The sequence below is a fragment of the Trachypithecus francoisi genome, unplaced genomic scaffold, assembly GCF_009764315.1.
Source record: "Trachypithecus francoisi isolate TF-2019V2 unplaced genomic scaffold, Tfra_2.0 Lachesis_group20, whole genome shotgun sequence".
Classification (NCBI taxonomy): Eukaryota; Metazoa; Chordata; class Mammalia; order Primates; family Cercopithecidae; genus Trachypithecus; species Trachypithecus francoisi.
This window is the reverse complement of record NW_022681466.1, coordinates 64050578-64072469: the sequence shown is the minus strand read 5'-3', so window position 1 is coordinate 64072469 and position 21892 is coordinate 64050578. Positions and strand designations below refer to the sequence as shown.

Genomic DNA, 21892 nt, shown 5'->3' with positions numbered 1-21892 from the left:
CAAGCAGAGAAGCGCTTCCTCGTAACGCCTCCAAAGTACACCTTTCACATGCTTGCGTTACGGCCTTAAGTAATTGATGTCATTACTTAACTGTCCCCGCGGGGAGGGGGAACAGAATGTATTTTCACAAACGTCAATTCAAGACAGATTTGTGGGAGAAACCACCTGGGAATAAACCTCTCTCCTCCAAGAACCTAGAATTTTGCGTGCCGGCTGGGAAAAGTGGGCGGGGCGTAGTCGCCCCGGCGCAGGCAGGTCCAGTCTCTGCCCGCGGCGCACGTGGATGACGTAACAAGCGCGCGCGACGATTCGAGGTACTCTGTGGCCGCTAGTGCGTCTTCCACGTGAGTATATTTACCGCGTACGGACCTGGAACCTCCTCCAGGTGCAGCCTTTTGTCATCTAGCCCAAGCCTGGTCTGGCCCCTTCAATATCCCCCCCAGGCTGAGCTGTGTCTACTTGGTGCCCGCGCATTTGCTTTAGTGGAGGCGTCCATTCATCCTATCTTGCGTGCGTTCTGCAGACCCCAGGTATGGCCGACCCCCATGTAAACTTAGCCCCATTATCCCATTCGTGGATTCAACTAACAGAAAGTCCGCCGGCCGCCGACTGGGATACAGCGCTCATGCACGCAAACCCTGTCTCTGAGCTCTTGAAACTTGCATTTTACTGGGAATGATAGACGGAAATCAAGTGGCTTAATAAACAAAATGCCTTCAGGAAGACTGTCCTGAAAGTGGGGGAGGGGCTGAAGAGTGGTGAGAATCAAGAGTTCATTCAGTCAGTCCACAAGTGTTAGAATTTTTTTTGCGTTTCAAGCCCTGGTATTGTTCTAAGCCTTCGTAATTCAATGGAAACGAAACAGCAACATCCCATGCCCACGTAGAGATTTTTTTTCTAGTGGGGAATATAGAGCGAAAAGTAAAAACATCCCATAGTGATAAGCGCTATATAGGAAATAAAAATAGGGCCATCTGATAGTAACCACTTAGTGGCTAGTGAAGCCTTTTCCACGAAGGCGAATCACCAGAAATCTAAATAACAAGAAGGAGTTAGCCATGCATATGTCAGGGTGAAAAAAATGCCTTCCAGGTCTGAGCTTGGCAAGTTAGAGAAATAGAAAAGAAGCTAATGTGGTTGGTGCATTGTGGGTGAAAAAGAGAATGGTGTGAGATAGGGTTGGAGAGGTAGGCCGGAGAGTGGCCACAGTTGGTACACCAGGATGCTGAGTTGGAATTTATACCATGTGTAATGGGAAGCCATAATACACTTTATGCTGATGTGTGACAAATGAATTGTGGTTATGCAGTGGTCAGGAGGTTAATGCATTGGTCAAGGTGAGTGATGATGGTGTCTTACTTGAACTAGAGTGAAGTAGTAGAGATGAAGAGATGAGGGATTTGAGATATGATTGGAATTAGATTTCCTGGTGGATTGGATTTAGAGAGTCTGAGGGAAAGAGAATTCAGCATGACTTCTGTGTTTTTGTCTTGAGTAACAAATTGGATGATGGCATTGTTTACTGAGATGTCAAGACTAGGGGAACAGCAGAGTTTGTTGAGTAAAGCCAGGGTCTTGCTGAGAGGCAATGGAACCAGAAATTGGATAGGTAGTTTGGGATAGATGGGGAGGTCCTTTGAATGTTAGGCTAAAACACTGGAGGTAAATACACCAAGACACCAGGTTGCAGCAGAGAAAGAGGTTTAATCATAGGGCTGCTGCAAAGGAGACAGGAGGAAACCTCAAATACATCCCCCAGAGTATGTTGAGGCTAGGGTTTTTAAGGGTTTGGAGTAGGATTGGGCTGAAGTGTGAAAATCATTGATTGAAGAGTGCAGGGTGAGGTCATGAAACAGGGAGATGAAGAAACTGATTCTCATGCACACTTGGTTCCACTGTGGGAGTCTTTTTCTTTTTTCTTTTTTTTTTTGAAAGATGAGGTCTGCCTGATGCGGTGGCTCACGCCTATAATCCTAGCACTTTGGGAGGCCGAGGCGGGCGGATCACGAGGTCAAGAGATCGAGGCCATCCTGGCCAACATGGTGAAACCCCATCTCTACTAAAAATATAAAAATTAGCTGGACGTGGTGGTGCACGCCTGTAGTCTCAGCTACTCGGGAGACTGAGACAGGAGAATCGCTTGAACCCGAGAGGCAGAGGTTGCAGTGAGCCAAGATGGTGTCACTGCACTGCAGCCTTGCGGCAGAGCGAGACTCCATCTCAAAAAAAAAAGAAAGATAAAGAAAGATGGGGTCTTGCTGTGTCACCCAGGCTGGAGTGCAGTGGCACAATCGTAGCTCACTGCAGCCTCCAATTCATGGGCTCAAGTGATCATCTTGCCTCAGCCTCTTGAGTAGCTGGAACCACAAGTACATGCCACCATGTCCAGCTAATTTTTAATATTTTTTATGAAGACAGGGTCTTACCATGTTGCCCAGGGCTGGTCTCAAACTCCTGGGCTCAAGCAGGAGTTTGGCCTCCCAAAGTGCTGGGATTATAGGCATTGGGATTATAGGCGTGAGCCACTGCTCCTGGCTTCTGTGGGAGTCTTTGAGTTGAGTGGAGTCAGCTGTTCTGCTGGAATTCAGGATCTGCCTAAGCAATTCGTTTTTTTGTTTGTTTGTTTGTTTGAGTCACAGTCTTGCTCTGTCACCCAGGCTGGAGTGCAATGGCTCAATCTTGGCTCACTGCAACCTCTGCCTCCTGGGTTCAAGCGATTCTCCTGCTTCAGCCTCCCAAGTAGCTGGGAATACAGGCGCTTGCCACCATGCCCGGCTAATTTTTTGTATTTTTAATAGAGACAGGGTTTCGCCATGTCGGCCAGGTTGGTCTCGAACTCCTGACCTCAAGTGATCTGCCTGTCTTGGCCTCCTAAAGTGCGAGGATTACAGATGTGAGCCACCATGCCCGGCCCTGCTTAAGCAATTCTTTTTTTTTTTTAAGTAATTTATGGGCCGGAATGGTGGCACATGCCTGTAATCCCAACACATTGGGAGTCCGAGGTGGGCAGATCACTTGAGGTCAGGAGTTGGAGACCAGCCTGGTGAACAAGGGGAAACCCCGTCTCTACTAATAATACAAAAATTAGTTGGGCATGGTGGCACGTGCCTGTAATCGCAGCTACTCAGGGGACTGAGTCAGGAGAATTGCTTGAACCCAGGAGGCAGAAGTTGCAGAGAGCCGAGATTGTGCCACTGCACTCCAACCTGGGTGACAGAGTGAATCCATCTCAAAAAAAAAGAAAAAGAAAATAAGTAAATAAATAAATTATGACATGATATCATCAACCAATAAATTATTAAACAAAAGCTTTGTGATCAGAGATCCTTTTTTTTTGTTTGTTTTGAGATGGAGTTTCGCTCTTGTTGCCCAGGCTGGAGTGCAATGGCTCCATCTCAGCTCACTGCAACTTCCGCCTCCCAGGTTCAAGTGATTCTCCTGCCTCAGCCTCCCAAGTAGCTGTGATTATAGGCATGCACCACCATGCCCGGCTAATTTTGTATTTTTTTGAGTAGAGATGAGGTTTCACCATGTTGATCAGGCTGGTCTCAAACTCCTGATCTCAAGTTCTCACCGTGTTGCCCAGGCTGGAGTGCAGTGGCTCGATCACGGCTAAATGCAGCCTCCGCCTCCCCGGGCTCAAGTGATCTTGAGCCCACCTCAGCCTCCCCAGTTGCTGGGACTACAGGCACATGCCAGCACACCCAGCTAATTTTTGTATCTTTTTTGAGAGAGATGGGGTTTTTGCCATGTTGCCCAGGTTGGTCTCAAACGCCTGTGCTCAATCCTCCCACCTCAGCCTCCAAAGGGCTAAGATTACAGGTGTGGGCCACTGTGCCCGGCCCAATCTGGCCTCTTCTTATAAGGGCAGGTTATAAGAGGTTTAGGCTGGGCGCTGTGGCTCAAGCCTGTAATCCCAGCACTTTGGGAGGCCGAGACGGGCGGATCACGAAGTCAGGAGATCGAGACCATCCTGGCCAAAATGGTGAAACCCCGTCTCTACTAAAAAAAATACAAAAAACCTAGCTGGGCGAGGTGGCGGGCACCTGTAGTCCCAGCTACTCAGGAGGCTGAGGCAGGAGAATGGCGTGAACCCGGGAGGCGGAGCTTGCAGTGAGCTGAGATCCGGCCACTGCACTCCAGCCTGGGCGACAGACAGAGCGAGATGAGAATTCCATTTTCATGACCTAATTACCTTCCAGAGGCCCCACCTCCAAATACCATAACATTGAGGATTAGGGTTTCAATATATGAATTGGGAGAGGGGGATACACAAACATTCCATCCATGGCTGATGCCATTTCTCTCAGGAAATTTTTCCTGACACCTAAAGTGCAGGATTGGTGTTCACAGTCTGCTGACCTTCACTACATGGGACTGGAAATGTCTGGGTACTTGGCCTTTCTCCCCCAATAAAATATAAACCCTGTGAGAGCAGACATAGTTTCTGTCTTGATTCACAGCAGTGTTCCTAAGACCTTGCCTGGGACCCAGCAAAGTGCATGCACTCTGGGAACCTGTGTCAAGCATGCATCTGTCACCTCCCGACCACATTAATAAAGACCACATTTTACAAGGTTCCTTAAAATCTCCAAGGTTACATTTTTCAGGTTACCTTGTTTCTCTAAATGTCCCTATCACTTTCCGCTGCCCTATCCCTAACACCTCAACTTTCCTTGAAATCTGAAATCAATTCAACAGATAGGCCATGGTTAATGTTTTTTTTATCTTATTTATTTATTTGTTTTGTTTATTTGTTGAGAAGGAGTTTTGCTCTTGTTGCCCAGACTGGAGTGCAGTGGCGCGATCTAAGCTCACTGCAACCTCAGCCTCCCTAGTAGCTGGGATTACAGGCGCCTGCCACCACACCCAGCTAATTTTGTATTTTTAGTAGAGACAGGGTTTCACTATGTTGACCAGGCTGGTCTCGAACTCCTGACCTCAGACAATCCACCCTCCTCAACCTCCCAAAGTGCTGGGATTACAGGTGTGAGCCACCGCGCCTGGCTCAGTTAATGTTATTTTTTAGGAACCTAATTCATCTCTCCAGCAAAGGACACCTGCAGAGATGTCCCCAGTCCTTCACTTCTATGTTCGTCCTTCTGGCCATGAGGGGGCAGCCTCTGGACACACTCGAAGGAAACTGGAAGGGAAACTGCCAGAGCTGCAGGGCATCGAGACTGAACTGTGCTACAATGTGAACTGGACAGGTTGGGCCCAGGCATTGGATTCTTGGGGGACATGCCTCGTTCTGGGGGCAGTGTCTCAAGGTGTCCTTGCCCTGTCTCCTGCAGCTGAGGCCCTCCCCAGTGCTGAGGAGATGAAGAAGCTGATGTGGCTGTTTGGTTGCCCTTTATTGCTGGATGATGTTGCTCGGGAGTCCTGGCTCCTTTCAGGCTCCAGTGACCTGCTGCTGGAGGTCGGGCCCAGGTAAGTATCTCATCCTGCCCACGCCTTTCTCCTGCTTTCCTCCGCTTCCTCTTGTGATCCTTGGGAGATTTGTTTTTCCTTTGCTCTTTGCTACTTCCTGCCTAGGAAAAAATGCATGTGCTTTCCCCATTTGGGTAGATCCCTCCAAAGACCACCCTGCTCCAAAACATGTTCTCAAAGCAAAATAAAATTGGACTCCAAGTTAAAATCAAACAGTTTTGGCCAGGCGCGGTGGCTCACGCCTGGAATCCCAGTACTTTGGGAGGCCGAGGCAGGCGGATCACGAGATCAGGAGATCGAGACCATCCTGGCTAACGCAGTGAAGCCCCGTCTCTACTAAAAATACGAAAAATTAGCAGGCCTGGTGGCATGCACCTGCAGTCGCAGCTACTCAGGAGGCTGAGGCAGGAGAATTGCTTGAACCCGGGAAGCAGAGGTTGCAGTGAGCCAAGATATGCGCCACTGCACTCCAGCCTGGGCGACAGAGCGAAACTCTGTTTCACAGAAAAAAAAAAAAAAATAGTTTTGATGCTAGAGGATAGTTATGGTTTGGTTTGAGTGAACTTTGAAAGCAGGTTTCTTGTTACCCAGCCTGAGGCTGAAAGCCAATGGTGAGGGGATAGCGGTGGGAAGTTGTCCAGACAGCAGTGGGCAGGATCCACCCTCTCATCTGAGGCCTGCCAGGGGTTCTCCAGTCCTAACCATCAGGCCCATTGCTCAGGCTGAACTTCTCCACTCCAACATCTACCAACATCGTGTCAGTGTGTCACGCCGCTGGGCTGGGGCCTGTGGATCGTGTGGAGACCACCCGGCGCTACCGGCTCTCGGTGAGGTGGTGGGGAATCAGGAGGAGGAGATGGGCCAGAGATAGAAGATTAGATGCTAAACTCTAGAGAGAAGCAGGGACAGGTGCTCCTGGCTTTAGGCCTGCTCTATATGGTTGTACAGGTTGTTCACTGCCTGAAGGTACCTGGTTAAGGGGTAAATGAGGCAGAAATCCAGCCTATGCTTCCCTTAATCTGTGCATCCTGGCCTGGATTCATACCTGGAAAGGGCGTCTTTTTATAATCTGAGAAAAAATGCCATATGGGGTGGCAGTGGGCTGGCCTTGCATGACTAAGAGGGTAGGAAGGTGGACCATTTCTCTCCATTCTTAAACTCTTCACCCCTTGCCCTCTGTATGTCTGCACCCCTAGTTTGCCCACCCTCCGTCGGCTGAGGTGGAAGCCATTGCTCTGGCTACCCTGCACGACCGGATGACAGAGCAGCACTTCCCCCATCCCATCCAGAGTTTCTCCCCTGAGAGCATCCTGGAACCCCTCAATGGCCCTATCAATATACTGGGCGAGGGCCGGCTTGCGCTGGAGAAGGCCAACCAGGAGCTTGGTGAGTAACTGGGGAGGGAGGTGTAGGGCCCAGGACAGGCCAGTAGGGGTGCTGAGATCTGGAATGTGGCTGCCTGAGTTCCATAGTCACCTCATCCTGGATTTGTCTCCTAGGTCTGGCTTTAGACTCTTGGGACCTAGACTTCTACACCAAGCGCTTCCAGGAGCTACAGCGGAACCCGAGCACTGTGGAGGCCTTTGACTTGGCGCAGTCCAATAGGTGGGGAGGAATGGGATTGTTCTGATACCTGAGCCCATGGATATTGGGAGAGACCACAGGGACTTGCCTTCATGGCTCTCCCTTGGCTTAGGGGCCTCCCTGAGTCTCTGAGGGCCTGGGCTCCCCTCATCCATCAAGGAGTCTATATTCAAATTTTGGTTTTATCTTCACTTTGGCTCTGGATAATCCAAAATGACAGAATACTTGAAGATTATGACTTTTTGGAATATGTTTTGATCTATTATCTAAGTATGAATTTGGCTGTAACTCTGCTGTTAAATGCTGGTGAGAAGACAGGGCTTTAAGAAATGACCCCTCCCTGCATCACCCCCTGCAGTGAGCACAGCCGACACTGGTTCTTCAAGGGCCAGCTCCACGTGGATGGGCAGAAGCTGGAGCACTCACTGTTTGAGTCCATCATGAGCACCCAGAAATCCTCAAACCCCAACAACGTCCTCAAATTCTGTGATAACAGCAGGTGGGTTGTGCCCTAGACTGGGGTGGCATCAGGACCCGGGGAGGGGAGGCCCCAGGCCCTGCTTGGGTTAGTGTAGATCCCAGAAAGGAAGCAGGGTCCAGGACGGATATGTCCACAGTGCAATCCAGGGAAAGGAAGTCCGATTCCTACGGCCTGAGGACCCCACACGGCCAAGCCGTTTCCGGCAACAGCAAGGTCTGAGACATGTTGTCTTCACAGCAGAGACTCACAACTTTCCCACAGGTGAGCTGGGTTCCCTGGAGAAGTAGGTGAGATCACAGAATAGGGAAGAGCAAAGGTCCAGGGCCCTGTGCTGGGCCTGGGGAAAATTATCAGGGAAGCTGGTTGTCCTTATTTTCAGGGGGGTGGTCAGAGATGGGATTTGTCTCTGAGGCACCCAAACCTCTCCCCACTCTCTCTTTGCAGGAGTATGCCCCTTTAGTGGTGCGACCACTGGTACAGGGGGCCGGATTCGAGATGTCCAGTGCACAGGCCGTGGGGCTCATGTGGTGGCTGGCACTGCCGGCTATTGCTTTGGAAATCTGCATATTCCAGGTTCCATCTCCTTCCTCTCTATCCACCTTCCCTTCCGGATTCCTTGTCCTGGCAGGCACCAGACTTTTTTTTTTTTTTTTTTGTTGTTGAGACGGAGTCTCGCTCTGTCGCCCAGGCTGGAGTGCAGTGGCCGGATCTCAGCTCACTGCAAGCTCCGCCTCCTGGGTTTACGCCATTCTCCTGCCTCAGCCTCCCGAGAAGCTGGGACTACAGGCGCCCGCCACCTCGCCCGGCTAGTTTTTTGTATTTTTAGTAGAGACGGGGTTTCACTGTGTTCGCCAGGATGGTCTCGATCTCCTGACCTCGTGATCCGCCCGTCTCGGCCTCCCAAAGTGCTGGGATTACAGGCTTGAGCCACCGCGCCCGGCTAGACTTTTATCTCTTAGGTCATAGGGTCATCCTGGGTGCCTTTTCTTGGGAGGGAGGGCTCTAAGATAGCTGGCCTTTCACTACCTATGATCATCAGTGTAGACCTGGGGAGATGAGGTGGCCAGACTGACTTTGCAGGTCCACGATTTTCTTTAGAAACTAGCCTTCATGGCCGGGCGCGGTGGCTCAAGCCTGTAATCCCAGCACTTTGGGAGGCCGAGACGGGCGGATCACGAGGTCAGGAGATCGAGACCATCCTGGCTAACATGGTGAAACCCCGTCTCTACTAAAAATACAAAAAACTAGCCGGGCGAGGTGGCGGGCGCCTGTAGTCCCAGCTACTCCGGAGGCTGAGGCAGGAGAATAGCGTGAACCCGGGAGGCGGAGCTTGCAGTGAGCTGAGATCCCGCCACTGCACTCCAGCCTGGGTGACAGAGCAAGACTCCGTCTCAAAAAAAAAAAAAAAAAAAAAAAAAGAAACTAGCCTTCATTCAGCCAGAAAGCATGATACTGGATTGGTCTTATGATCACCACCTGCCCCTCAAATCTGGTTTCTTAGAAAGCCTGAGAAACTTGGCCGGGTGTGGTGGCTCATGTCTGTAATCCCAGCACTTTGGGAGGCTGAGGTGGGCGGATCACAAGGTCAGGAGATCGAAACCATCCTGGCTAACACGGTGAAATCCCATCTCTACTAAAAATACAAAAAAATTAGCTGGGTATGGTGATGGGTGCCTGTAGTCCCAGCTACTCGGGAGGCGGAGGTGAGAGAACGGCGTGAACCCAGGAGGCGGAGCTTGCAGTGAGCCAAGTTTGCACCACTGCACTCTAGCCCGAGCGACAGACTGAGACTGGATCTCAAAAAAAAAGGAAAGCCTGTGAAACTGATTGTGAGAGTCAGAAGGAAGGCTGGTGTGGGTGGTGGAGAGAAGACCAGTGCCTCACTGCAGGCTCTGTGGCTTCCTAAAACAGGACTTCCTGAAGTGGAACATTGCAGCCATGCAGGTGGTCCTTGGTGGTCTTGACCCTTCTTGAAGGATGCAGGCTGCTCTGGCCTCTGTCTTCACAGTTCATTCAGTTCATCGAGTTCTCTCTCCTTCCCTTCCAGGTTACAATCTCCCCTGGGAGGATCCAAGCTTCCAGTATCCTGGGAACTTTGCCCGACCCCTGGAGGTTGCCATTGAAGCCAGTAATGGAGCTTCTGACTATGGCAACAAGTTTGGGGAACCAGTGTTGGCTGGTGAGACTGGGGGTGTGGAGGGACGACAAACACCCAGAGGGGCTTCTGGGTGGGGTGTGCTACCCAGGGGCTGTGCTATTGGGCGAGCACTGAGGGAACTGAGTGACACGTCCCTCTGATGTTCACCCTCCAGGCTTCGCCCGCTCTTTAGGCCTCCAGCTCCCAGACGGCCAGCGGCGTGAGTGGATCAAGCCCATCATGTTTAGTGGAGGCATTGGGTCCATGGAAGCTGACCACATAAGCAAGGAGGCCCCAGAGCCAGGTAAGAGCCTGCCACCTTTCTCTGGATCCCGCCAGCTTTTTCCCCGGCACAGGATGACTGCAGTGGGGGAAGTTAGGGACCACTTCAGTGGTTAGTTTTTAATGTGTTGGCTTACGTTATGCATCACATAATGATGGACAACTCGTTCTGAGAAATGTGGTTATTAGGTAATTTCATTATTGTGCCCACTGTGCCCACTTCATAGAGTGTACATACAGAAACCTAGATGGTATAGCTTACTACACAGTCACTCCACACAGCCTCTTACTGGCAACATTATCCAGGAATTTTGTACACTTAGGAGCCATGAGGAACAAAACAGCATGAGAATAAATTAAGCATAAGAGAAAATAATGCAATCAAGACATGGTGGGCCGGGCAGGGTGGCTCACACCTGTAATCCCAGGACTTTGGGAGACTGAGGCAGGTGGATCACCTGAGGTCAGGAGTTCAAGACCAGCATGGCCAACGTGGTGAAACACCGTTGCTACTGAAAATACAGAAATTAGCCAGGTGTCATGGTGTGCGCCTGTAGTCCCAGCTCCTCAGGAGGCTGAGGCACAAGAACCACTTGAAGCCGGGAGGTAGAGGTTGCAGTGAGTGGAGATCACACCACTGCACTCCAGCCTGGATGACAGAGCAAGACCTTGTCAAAAAAAAAAAAAAAAGACATGGTAAATATGAGATATATGAAGCTGCTGTCAGTGTAACATGGCATACTGTTTTTAAGTTAACTTTTTTTCTCTTTTTTGTTAATTATTATTATTTTCAATCTACATTTTCTTTCTCAAGCAGGATTTTTTTTCTCTTTTTAGAGACAGGGTCTTGCTTTGTCATCCAGGCTGAAGAACAGTGGTTCTTTTTTTTTTTTTTTGAGACGGAGTCTCGCTCTGTTGCCCAAACTGGAGTGCAGTGGCCGCATCTCAGCTCACTGCAAGCTCCGCCTTTTGGGTTCACACCATTCTCCTGCCTCAGCCTCCCGAGTAGCTGGGACTACAGGCGCCCGCCACCTCGCCCGGCTAGTTTTTTTGTATTTTTTAGTAGAGACGGGGTTTCACCGTGTTAGCCAGGATGGTCTCGATCTCCTGACCTCGTGATCCGCCCGTCTCGGCCTCCCAAAGTGCTAGGATTACAGGCTTGAGCCACCGCGCCCGGCCAGAACAGTGGTTCTATCCTAGCTCACTATGGCCTTGAGCTCCTCGGCTCAAGCAATTCTCCTGCGTCAGCCTCCCAAAGCACTGGGATTACAGGTGTGAGCCATGGTGCCCAGCCAAAATAAAAGTGTTTTATATAAGTGGAATGAGTACATTCTAAAATAACAGTAAAAAGTATAGTTGGCTGGGCACAGTGGCTCATGCCTGTAATCCCAGCACTTTGGGAGGCCAAGGCAGGGGGATTACTTGAGGCCAGGAGTTTGAGACCAGTCTGGGGAATATAGTCAGACCCCGTCTCTAAAAAAATTAAGAAATAAAAATCAGCTGGATATGGTGGTGTACACCTGTAGTCCCAGCTACTCAGGAGGCTGACGTAGGAAGATCGCTTGAGCCAAGGAGCTCAAGGCTGTAGTGAGCTATGATCATACCACTGCACTCAAGCATGAGTGACAGAGTGAGACCCTGTATCCAAAAAAGAATAAAAATTAAAAATGTAGGCTGGGTGCAATGGCTCACGCCTGTAATCCCAGCACTTTGGGAGGCCATGATGGGCAGATCACCTGAGGTCAGGAGTTCAAGACCAGCCTGGCCAACATGGTGAAACCCCCTCTCTACCAAAAATTCAAATATTAGCTTGGTGTGGTGGCACGCATCTGTAATCCCAGCTACTCGGGAGGCTTAGGCAGGAGAATCACTTGAACCTGGGAGGCGGAAGTTGCAGTGAGCCAAGATTGTACCACTGCACTCCAATCTGGACGACAGAGTGAGACTCTGTCTCAAAAAAAAATAAAAATTTAAAAAAGCATAGTAAATACATAAACCAGCAATAGTCATTTATTGTCATTATGAAACATTATGTAGTATATGTACAATAATGGTCTGCATTATACTTTTGTGTGACTGGCAGTGCAGTAGGTTTATTTACAATAGCATCACCACCAGCGTGCCACGATGTTACTAGGCAATAGGAATTTTTCAGCACCATTATAATCTTAAGGGATCACTGTTGTCTATGTGGTCTTTTGTGAAGCAAAATGTCATCAGCTCATGACCATAATGGAATCATACAATATGTGGCCTTTTGCGTCTGTCTTCTTTCACTTAGCTTGATGTTTTCAGGGGTTATCCTTTGCATCAGTACTTCCTTTCTTTTTATGGCTGAATAATATCCCATTATATAGCTAGGTCACATTTTGGGTACCCATTCCTTAGTTGTTGGGCTTAGGGGTTGCTTCAACTTTTTGGCTATTATGCATAACGCTGCTGTGAACATTTATGTACACGTTTTTTGTTGTTTTTTTGTTTTTCAAGATAGAGTCTCGCTCTGTCGCCCAGGCTGGAGTGCACTGGCGCGATTTCGGCTCACTGCAAGCTCCACCTCCCGAGTTCACGCCATTCTCCTGCCTCAGCCTCCCAAGTAGCTGGGACTACAGGTGCCCACCACCACACCCAGCCAATTTTTTTGTATTTTTTTAGTAGAGATGGGGTTTCACCATGTTAGCCAGGATGGTCTCAATCTCCCGACCTCATGATCTGCCCGCCTTGGCCTCCCAAAGTGCTGGGATTACAGGCATGAGCCACCGCGCCCAGCCTATGTACAAGTTTTTGTATGAACATATGTTATCATTTCTCCCAGGTATATAACTAGGGGTGGAATTGCTGGGTCATGTGGTAACTATGTTCAGCTTTTCAAAAACTTGCCAAACTGTTTTCCAAAGCAGCTGTACCATTTTACATTCCTTCTAGCAGTGTGTGAGGGTTCCAGTTTCTCCACGTCCTTGATAACGCTTGTTATTACCTATCCTTTCGATTGTAAGACATCACAGTGGGTATGAAATAGTATTTCATTGTGGTTTTGGTTTGTTTTTCTCAATGACTAATGATGTTGAGTGTGTTTTCTTTTCTTTCCTTTTTTTTTTTTTTCCCGTAGAGACAGGGTCTTGCTCTATTGCTCAGGCTGGAGTGCAGTAGTGCAATCTGAGCTCACTGCAACCTTCGCCTCCGAGTTCAAGCAATTCCCCTGCCTTAGCCTCCCAAATAGCTGGGATTACAGGCACGTGCCACCAGGCCCAGCTAATTTCTTTTTTTTTTTATTTTATTTTTTTTTTGAGACGGAGTCTTGCTCTGTCACCCAGGCTGGAGTGCGGTGGCCGGATCTCAGCTCACTGCAAGCTCCGCCTCCTGGGTTCACGCCATTCTCCTGCCTCAGCCACCCGAGTAGCTGGGACTACAGGCGCCCGCCACCTCGCCCGGCTAGTTTTTTGTATTTTCAGTAGAGACGGGGTTTCACCGTGTTAGCCAGGATGGTCTCGATCTCCTGACCTCGTGATCCGCCCGTCTCGGCCTCCCAAAGTGCTGGGATTACAGGCTTGAGCCACCGCGCCCGGCGAAATTTCTTTTGTATTTTAGTAGAGATGGGGTTTTACCATGTTGCCCAGGCTGGTCTCAAACTCCTGAGCTCAGGTAATCCGCCCACCTCAGCCTCCCAAAGTGCTAGGATTACAGGCGTGAGCCACCGTGCCCGGCTGAGCATGTTTTTGTATGCTAGTTAGCTATTTGTATGTCTTCCTTAAAGAAACATCTATTCAGATCCTTTCCTATTTCTTTTTTTGTTTTTTGAGATGGAATCTCACTCTGTCACCTAGGCTGGATTACAGTGGTGCGATCTCAGCTCACTGCATCCTCCATCTTCTGGGCTCAGGTGATCCTCCCACCTTAGCTTCCTGAGTAACTGAGACTATGAGCTCCTGCTACCATGCCTGGCTTATTTTTGCATTTTTTGTAAAGATAGGATTTCACCGTGTTAGCTAGGCTGGTCTAAAATTCCTGAGCTCAAGCAATCCGCCCGTCTCAATCTCCCAAAGTGCTGGGAGTATAGGTGAGTTCTGCTACAGCTTCTACCCTGGAGTCCCCGGACTTCAGGATCCTTCCGCATCCAGAGGTTGCAGTGAGCCGAGATTGCATCACTTCACTCCAGCCTGGGCAACAGAGCAAGACTCCATCTCAGAACAAAAAAAGTTTTTAGTGTATAAGCCTTACTTCTATTTTTAAATTTACTCCTAATTGTTTTATTCTTTTTGATGCTACTGTAAATAGACATACATATTTTTGCCTTTTTCATTTTTCGCTTAGCAGTATATCTTTTTTTTTTTTTTTTTTTTTTTTTGAGACGGAGTCTCGCTCTGTCGCCCAGGCTGGAGTGCAGTGGCCGGATCTCAGCTCACTGCAAGCTCCGCCTCCCGGGTTTATGCCATTCTCCCGCCTCACCTCCCGAGTAGCTGGGACTACAGGCGCCCACCACCTCGCCCGGCTAGTTTTGTGTATTTTTAGTAGAGACGGGGTTTCACCGGTTAGCCAGGATGGTCTCGATCTCCTGACCTCGTGATCCGCCCGTCTCGGCCTCCCAAAGTGCTGGGATTACAGGCTTGAGCCACCGCGCCGGCCCAGCAGTATATCTTAGAATAATTTCATACCGATGAAGTCATATTACTTTATGACATTCCTATATTCTCTTTTTTTGGTGGCTTAGTCTTTCATTGTATAGACATACCACAGTTTAGTTAATCAGGTCTCTGTTGTCAGCCTTTAGATTATTTCGTGTCCTTGCTAATACAAACATTACTATGGTGTTTAATCTTGTAAATAGGTGATTTTATACCTGTGCAAAACCCAGCAGGGCCGGGCGCGGTGGCTCAAGCCTGTAATCCCAGCACTTTGGGAGGCCGAGACGGGCGGATCACGAGGTCAGGAGATCGAGACCATCCTGGCTAACACAGTGAAACCCCGTCTCTACTAAAAAATACAAAAAACTAGCCGGGCGTGGTGGTGGGCGCCTGTAGTCCCAGCTGCTCGGGAGGCTGAGGCAGGAGAATTGCGTGAACCCGGGAGGCGGAGCTTGCAGTGAGCTGAGATCCGGCCACTGCACTCCAGCCTGGGCGACAGAGCGAGACTCCGTCTCAAAAAAAAAAAAAAAAAAAAAAAAAACCCAGCAGGATAACTCCTCAAAGTGTATTTACCCAATCAGAGACTGCATGCATTTGTCATTTTGGTTGTTAATGCCAAATCGTCCTCTGTAGTTGATACCAGTTTACTCTCCTGTCAACCCGGTCAAGTGGTAAGGCTTCTGGGTTAGGCAGGGTGGCTCACGCCTATAATCCCAGCACTTCGGGAGACTGAGGTGGGCGGATCACCTGAGGTCAGGAGTTTGAGACCAGCCTGGCCAACATGGTGAAACTGTGTCTCTACTAAAAAAAATACAAAAATTAGCTGGGCATAACAGTAGGCACCTGTAATGCTAGCTACTCAGGAGGCTGAGGCAGGAGAATCGCTTGAACCCAGGAGGCGGGGGTTGCAGTGAGCCGAGATCACGCCACTGTGCTTCAGCGTGGGCAACAGAGCGAGACTCCATCTCAAAAAAAAAAAAAAAAAAGTGTCAGGCTTCTCCTCCCCTAACATCAGCTTCCTCTGTCCTCACGCTGCCTTGCTTTCGAGGCCTCTTCTCGTGGCTTCCCCGGTGTTCTGATTCTGCCTTCCCTTCTTACAGGCATGGAAGTTGTAAAGGTTGGAGGTCCCGTCTACAGGATTGGAGTTGGAGGTGGAGCTGCTTCGTCTGTGCAGGTGAGTGGGAATTGTTAAAGGTGCGGCATCCTTGATATAACTGGGCCCCAGGCATAGGAGCGCGTATAGGAGCTTCCAGCCTCGCTGAACTAAGCTATGCCATATATGCCCCCAGGTGCAGGGAGATAACACCAGTGACCTGGACTTTGGGGCTGTGCAGCGAGGAGACCCGGAGATGGAACAAAAGATGAACCGTGTGATCAGAGCTTGTGTGGAAGCCCCCAAGGGAAATCCCATCTGTAGCCTTCACGATCAGGGCGCTGGTGGCAATGGTGAGGAAAGGAATTAGAACAAGAGACTGGGCCTGCCTGGTATCCTGCCAGGTTTGGTTTAGGGAGAGGTATCAGGAATCTCCAACCAACCACCCAGCTCTGGGTCCCATTCTCCATGCTCTGTACATTCTAGACAGGTTCAGGGTTGGAAGGGTAAAAGCCTGCTGCCGTGGGATGATTGATTGGTGGTGAGGGTGAGGCAGCAGTTGACACAGGAACACACAGAATTAGGGGCTCCTTTGGAGACCAGGGACTGCCCTTTGTTGCCTGAACACCACTAGGTCACTACTTCTTGCAACCCTCTCACCAGGCAACGTCCTAAAGGAGCTGAGTGACCCAGCTGGAGCCATCATTTACACCAGCCGCTTCCAGGTGGGTCTCATCCCCCGAAGTCTGGCATTTTCCCATCCCTGCCAGCCCCAGCCCACGCCTGCCCATCTCTCTCTTGCAACAACATGAGACATGGGAGTGCCCACTGGCCCTTCTCTTTCCTCCCCGCCATGGCTGTGCAGCTCGGGGACCCGACCCTGAATGCCCTGGAAATCTGGGGGGCTGAGTACCAGGAATCAAATGCACTTCTCCTGAGGTCCCCCGACCGGAACTTCCTGACTCGTGTCAGTGCCCGTGAACGTTGCTCAGTGTGCTTCGTGGGCACCATCACTGGAGACCGAAGAGTGAGTTGGCCCAGGTTGTTGGGAGCAGACACTGGGGCAGACATGAGCCACCTGGGGATGAGCTAGAGAGAGAGCTGTCAAGGGAGAGGGATGAGAGGAAGATGGGAGGTGGTGGCAAACAAGCTGCGGGGAACATAGGCGCCAAGGAAGGGCAGGGACTCAATACGGACACCAAACAAGGAGTGGAAAGCACATTTGTGCCCTGATTTCTAGGAATATTCCCTGCTGGTGGTCACAGTTTCATCCCCCCGGGTGGGGTCCCTGGGGTCTATAGATAGTGCTGGTGGACGATCGGGAGTGTCCTGTCGAAGAAATGGCCAGGGGGATGCCCCCCCGACACCCCCGCCAACCCCTGTGGACCTGGAGCTCGAATGGGTGCTGGGCAAGATGCCTCGGAAGGTATGTGGGGTTGGGGGGATGGGTTTCTCCTGTGGTCCGCTCCACACCACCCTTTACCTCACATGCACTTTGTCACCTCTGTGCCCGGCCCGCCCCAGGTGCTCACACTCCCTGTCACTGTCTGTGTTGCAGGAGTTCTTCCTCCAGAGGAAGCCCCCTGTGCTGCAGCCTTTGGCCTTGCCCCCAGGGCTGAGCGTGCGCCAGGCTCTGGAGAGGGTTCTGAGGTTGCCCGCTGTGGCCAGCAAGCGCTACCTCACCAATAAGGTCCTCCCTGCACCCCTCCTCTGCCCCCTGCCTGCTTCCTCCGTGCCCCTGCCTCTGCCCTCCCGCCCTTAGAGACTGCTGTGGGGGTTTTTGCCTGGCCCTGGGGGGAAGCAGCAGGGGCAGGGCAGCCACCCTGATGGCCTGGTCTCCCTGCTACCAACCTTCTGAGTAGAGCTGTTGTCTGCACTGCGGGAGGGGCAGGTGCAGGAGCACAGGCTGTCCCTGTCCCTCGCTCTCTTGCTAACCTCACCTGGTTCCACAGGTGGACCGTTCCGTGGGCGGCCTGGTGGCCCAGCAGCAGTGTGTGGGGCCCCTGCAGACTCCTCTGGCAGATGTAGCGGTTGTGGCACTGAGCCATGAGGAGCTCGTAGGGGCTGCCACAGCCTTGGGAGAGCAGCCAGTCAAGAGCCTGCTGGACCCCAAGGTCGCCGCCCGGCTGGCCGTGGCTGAAGCCCTCACCAACTTGGTGTTTGCTCTGGTCACGGACCTCCGGGTGAGTTCTCCCATAGCTTCTACCCTGGAGCCCCCAGGCTTCAGGACCCTCTGGCATCCATCTGTAGCCCTTCATTTCATGTTGCAACCTCCCAGTCCCCCTGCACCCCTGTCCTCTCCACATCTCTCTTCCCCTCTAATGCCATGCCTCTACCACCCCAGGATGTGAAGTGTAGCGGGAACTGGATGTGGGCAGCCAAGCTCCCAGGGGAGGGCGCAGCTTTGGCGGACGCCTGTGAGGCTATGGTCGCAGTGATGGCAGCCCTGGGTGTGGCAGTGGACGGTGGCAAGGACTCCCTTAGCATGGCTGCTCGGGTTGGCACTGAGACCGTGCGGGCTCCTGGTGAGGTGTGGGGGCCCCAGGGAGGGGAGGAGGAACTACGGGGCTGGCCTGGCAACTCATTCCTTTGGACTCCTCCTTGCTCTACAGGGTCACTGGTCATCTCAGCCTATGCCGTCTGCCCAGACATCACAGCCACTGTGACCCCAGACCTCAAGCATCCTGAAGGGAGAGGTATGGTCGTGGCCCATCCCATCACCTTGTGTGTTCTTTGCTTGGCCCCTGCTTTGAGTGCTGGGCCCCCATCTCAACATTGGGACGTGGTGTTTTCTGGGACTGATTGTCTGGGCGTCTCACCACATGCTGGGAACAGCAGTGCTGTGAGCACCTCAGGGACGGGTCCTCCTGAGGTGTCCCCCTCCCCTCACCCCTCCCTGTCTCCCCAGGCCATCTGCTTTATGTGCCTTTGAGCCCTGGGCAGCACCGGCTGGGGGGCACGGCTCTGGCCCAGTGCTTCTCCCAGCTCGGGGAGCACCCTCCAGACCTGGACGTTCCTGAGAACTTGGTGCGTGCCTTCAGCATCACCCAGGGGCTGCTGAAAGGTCAGTGAAGCCCCCTGGGGAGATGGCGCACGGGGTGCCAGGCGTGCAGCAGGTGTTCACCAGCTGGGCAGTGGGGCAAGAGGGACTCCAGTGGACAACGTACCTCAGATCCCCCGACATTCTCACACACGCTCTTGACGGACTGACTGTGGAAGGTGGAGGGGGGCTGTCAGGTTTGTGCCCCGAGGTTGCTGAGCTTTCTTCTCCTTCCTCCAGACCGCCTCCTCTGTTCAGGCCACGATGTCAGCGATGGAGGCCTTGTCACATGCCTGCTGGAGATGGCCTTTGCTGGAAATTGTGGGCTACAGGTGGATGTGCCTGTCGCTGGGGTTGATGGTAAGGAACCTGGGGTCTAGTCTCCGGCCTGGGCTGCCTTCTCCACCCTGCAGACCCCATATCCAGTATATTAAAGAGTGGAGTGCCCTCTAATCCCCTTTCCCTGAGTCTTCCCCGACTAGCTTTTCTGTGCTGTGTCTCTGACAGCTGAACTGGATGGAACTGGCCAGCACCCGCCATGTTCCTGCCTCTCTCTGAGACTTCCCATCCCTGAGATGTCCATGATGAAACATCCTCAGTCCCGCCCTCCCAGCCCTCATCCTCTCTCATCCCCACCCTAACTCCCTGGCTGCATCCCTCTGACCCCCGCCCCGGCCTTCCTGCATTCCCTCAGCCCTTCTTGCATCCCCCTAACTCCCCCTGTTGCTCTCCCAGTCCTGTCTGTGCTGTTCGCTGAGGAGCCAGGCCTGGTGCTGGAGGTGCAGGAGCCAGACCTGGCCCAGGTGCTGAAGCGTTACTGGGATGCTGGCCTCCACTGCCTGGAGCTGGGCCACACAGGCGAGGCCGGGCCCCACGCCACGGTGAGGAAGTGAGGGAGAGAGCAGTGTGCAGTGGGCAGTCAGAGTGGGGCGGCCATGGTCCATCCCTCTCCCACTGTGGAGGGGCCATCCTTTCTCCTAGCCCAGGGAGATTTGTTCCTCTTCCTAGGTCCGGGTGTCAGTGAACGGGGCTGTGGTTCTGGAGGAGCCTGTTGGGGAGCTGCGAGCCCTCTGGGAGGAGACGAGTTTCCAGCTGGACCGGCTGCAGGCAGAGCCTCGCTGTGTGGCGGAGGAGGAACGGGGCCTGAGGGAGCGGACGGGGCCCAGCTATTGCCTGCCTCCCACCTTTCCCAAAGCCTCCGTGCCCCGTGAGCCTGGTGAGGGAGTGTGTGCAGAGGCTTTGCGTCTTGGGGGCACTGAGCCTGGATGCCTGCGCCTGCCCTGGAAAAGGTGTTTGGGGAGTTGGGGTGGGGAAGTAACTTTCTGGCCCAAAGACAATTATTCTTCCCCAAGGTGGTCGCAGCCCCCGAGTCGCCATCTTGCGAGAGGAGGGCAGTAATGGAGACCGGGAGATGGCTGATGCCTTCCACTTGGCTGGATTTGAGGTGAGCAGGGTAGGGGCAGCTGGGGGTGGTTCTCCAGCCTCAGCTGCATGTCCTCCCACCCACACTCCCCATCCCCATCTTCACAGGTATGGGACGTGACCATGCAGGACCTCTGCTCTGGGGCAATTGGGCTGGACACTTTCCGCGGTGTGGCCTTCGTGGGCGGCTTCAGCTATGCAGATGTCCTGGGCTCTGCCAAAGGTCAGTGTGCAGCCTTCTGCCCACTCCCTTCCCCTACATTTCTGAAGAGGTACCTTTAGCCCCGTCTTCCTGGGGCTGGCCTCTCACTCCACCGAGCTAGGAGAGAGTGGCCACATTCGTTCCGGGCCACATGCCAACAGAATGCTGGTAGTAAATTTTTCACTTTTTCATTAAAAAGCTACTTGGGAGGCTGAGGCAGGAGAATCACTTTAACCCAGGAGGCAGAGGTTGTAGTGAGCCGAGATCATGCCACTGCACTCCAGCCTGGGAAACAGAGCGAGATTCCATCTCAAAAAAAAAAAGAAGGAAAGGAAGGAAGGAGGGAGGGAGGGAAAAGGAAGAAAGAAAGGAAACAGAAGAGCAGCCATGCCCCTTCATTCCCAGTTCCCTTTTCCGAGGTCCTCCACGTCTCACCCTGACTTCCCTATTCCCTGGCTAGGGTGGGCAGCTGCCGTGACCTTCCATCCCCTGGCCGGGGGTGAGCTGAGGCGCTTCCGGAAGCGACCAGACACCTTCAGCCTGGGCGTGTGTAATGGCTGTCAACTGCTGGCTCTGCTAGGCTGGGTAGGAGGCGACCCCAATGAGGATGCTGTGGAGATGGGCCCTGACTCCCAGCCAGGCCTTCTGCTACGCCACAACCTGTCTGGGCGCTATGAGTCTCGCTGGGCCAGCGTGCGTGTGGGGCCTGGGCCAGCCCTGATGCTGCGAGGGATGGAGGGCGCCGTGCTGCCTGTGTGGAGTGCACACGGGGAAGGTCAGGCCTGAGGAAGGTTGGGGGCGAGGGTGGGCGTGAAGGACCTTGACTCTCACTTCCCTCCTCTTTCCGTCCCAGGTTACGTGGCATTTTCTTCTCCGGAACTCCAAGCTCAGATTGAGGCCAGGGGCTTGGCTCCACTGCACTGGGCAGATGATGACGGGAACCCCACAGAGCACTACCCTCTGAATCCCAATGGGTCCCCAGGGGGCGTGGCTGGCATCTGCTCCCGTGATGGCCGCCACCTGGCTCTCATGCCTCACCCTGAGCGGGCCGTGAGGCCTTGGCAGTGGGCATGGCGACCCCCTCCATTTGATACTCTGACCACCTCCCCCTGGCTCCAGCTCTTTATCAATGCCCGAAACTGGACCCTGGAAGGGAGCTGTTGACTGGCCACAGGGGCTCACCTAGGTCCCATGGTTTTTCCCGTGAGTGTGTGCTGCCCTCTCCCCCGTGACTTTCAGGAACACCCCATGTTATTTCCAAAAGCATCTTGGACAGACAAGGACCAAAATACAAAATCTCAGCGGACTCAATGATCTGCCTGCTGATGTTCCTTCCGCGGCTGTATCTATTTTCGGTTCTGCTCTAACATGGCATTCCCTTTCTCAGCCCAGGAAATAGCATGTGGTTCAGAGAAAAGAGTGACAAGGAAAAGTTAGGACTCCTGAGGTCGGAGCAGGGGCTTCTGTTGCCCACTTCACAACACCCAGTGATCACCAGCATGCATTTGCCTCCTCGGCTCTGAGGGATGTTTTGCGCTCCCTTTTCTCATTATTGGAGTTTAGGGGGTGCAAACAAATTCAGCAATAGTGTGCAGATCAGCC

General features: G+C 52.4%; 1 protein-coding gene across 1 annotated transcript; it reads left to right on the top strand.

Annotated features, from left to right (window-relative positions):
• Nucleotides 1-259: 259 nt before the first annotated feature.
• On the top strand, nt 260-21625 carry PFAS (phosphoribosylformylglycinamidine synthase). Its single transcript, XM_033184614.1, is given in 29 exon segments — nt 260-344; nt 5030-5210; nt 5295-5430; nt 6152-6257; nt 6627-6816; nt 6930-7035; nt 7373-7513; nt 7632-7756; nt 7940-8068; nt 9543-9674; nt 9808-9936; nt 15634-15707; nt 15823-15979; nt 16290-16351; nt 16492-16653; nt 16928-16955; nt 16958-17052; nt 17185-17316; nt 17579-17809; nt 17971-18151; nt 18239-18322; nt 18535-18690; nt 18907-19026; nt 19402-19547; nt 19675-19882; nt 20019-20110; nt 20197-20311; nt 20751-21065; nt 21144-21625. Coding segments are annotated over 28 exon segments (4005 nt in total). The 5' UTR covers nt 260-344; nt 5030-5068; the 3' UTR covers nt 21455-21625.
• Nucleotides 21626-21892: the final 267 nt, after the last annotated feature.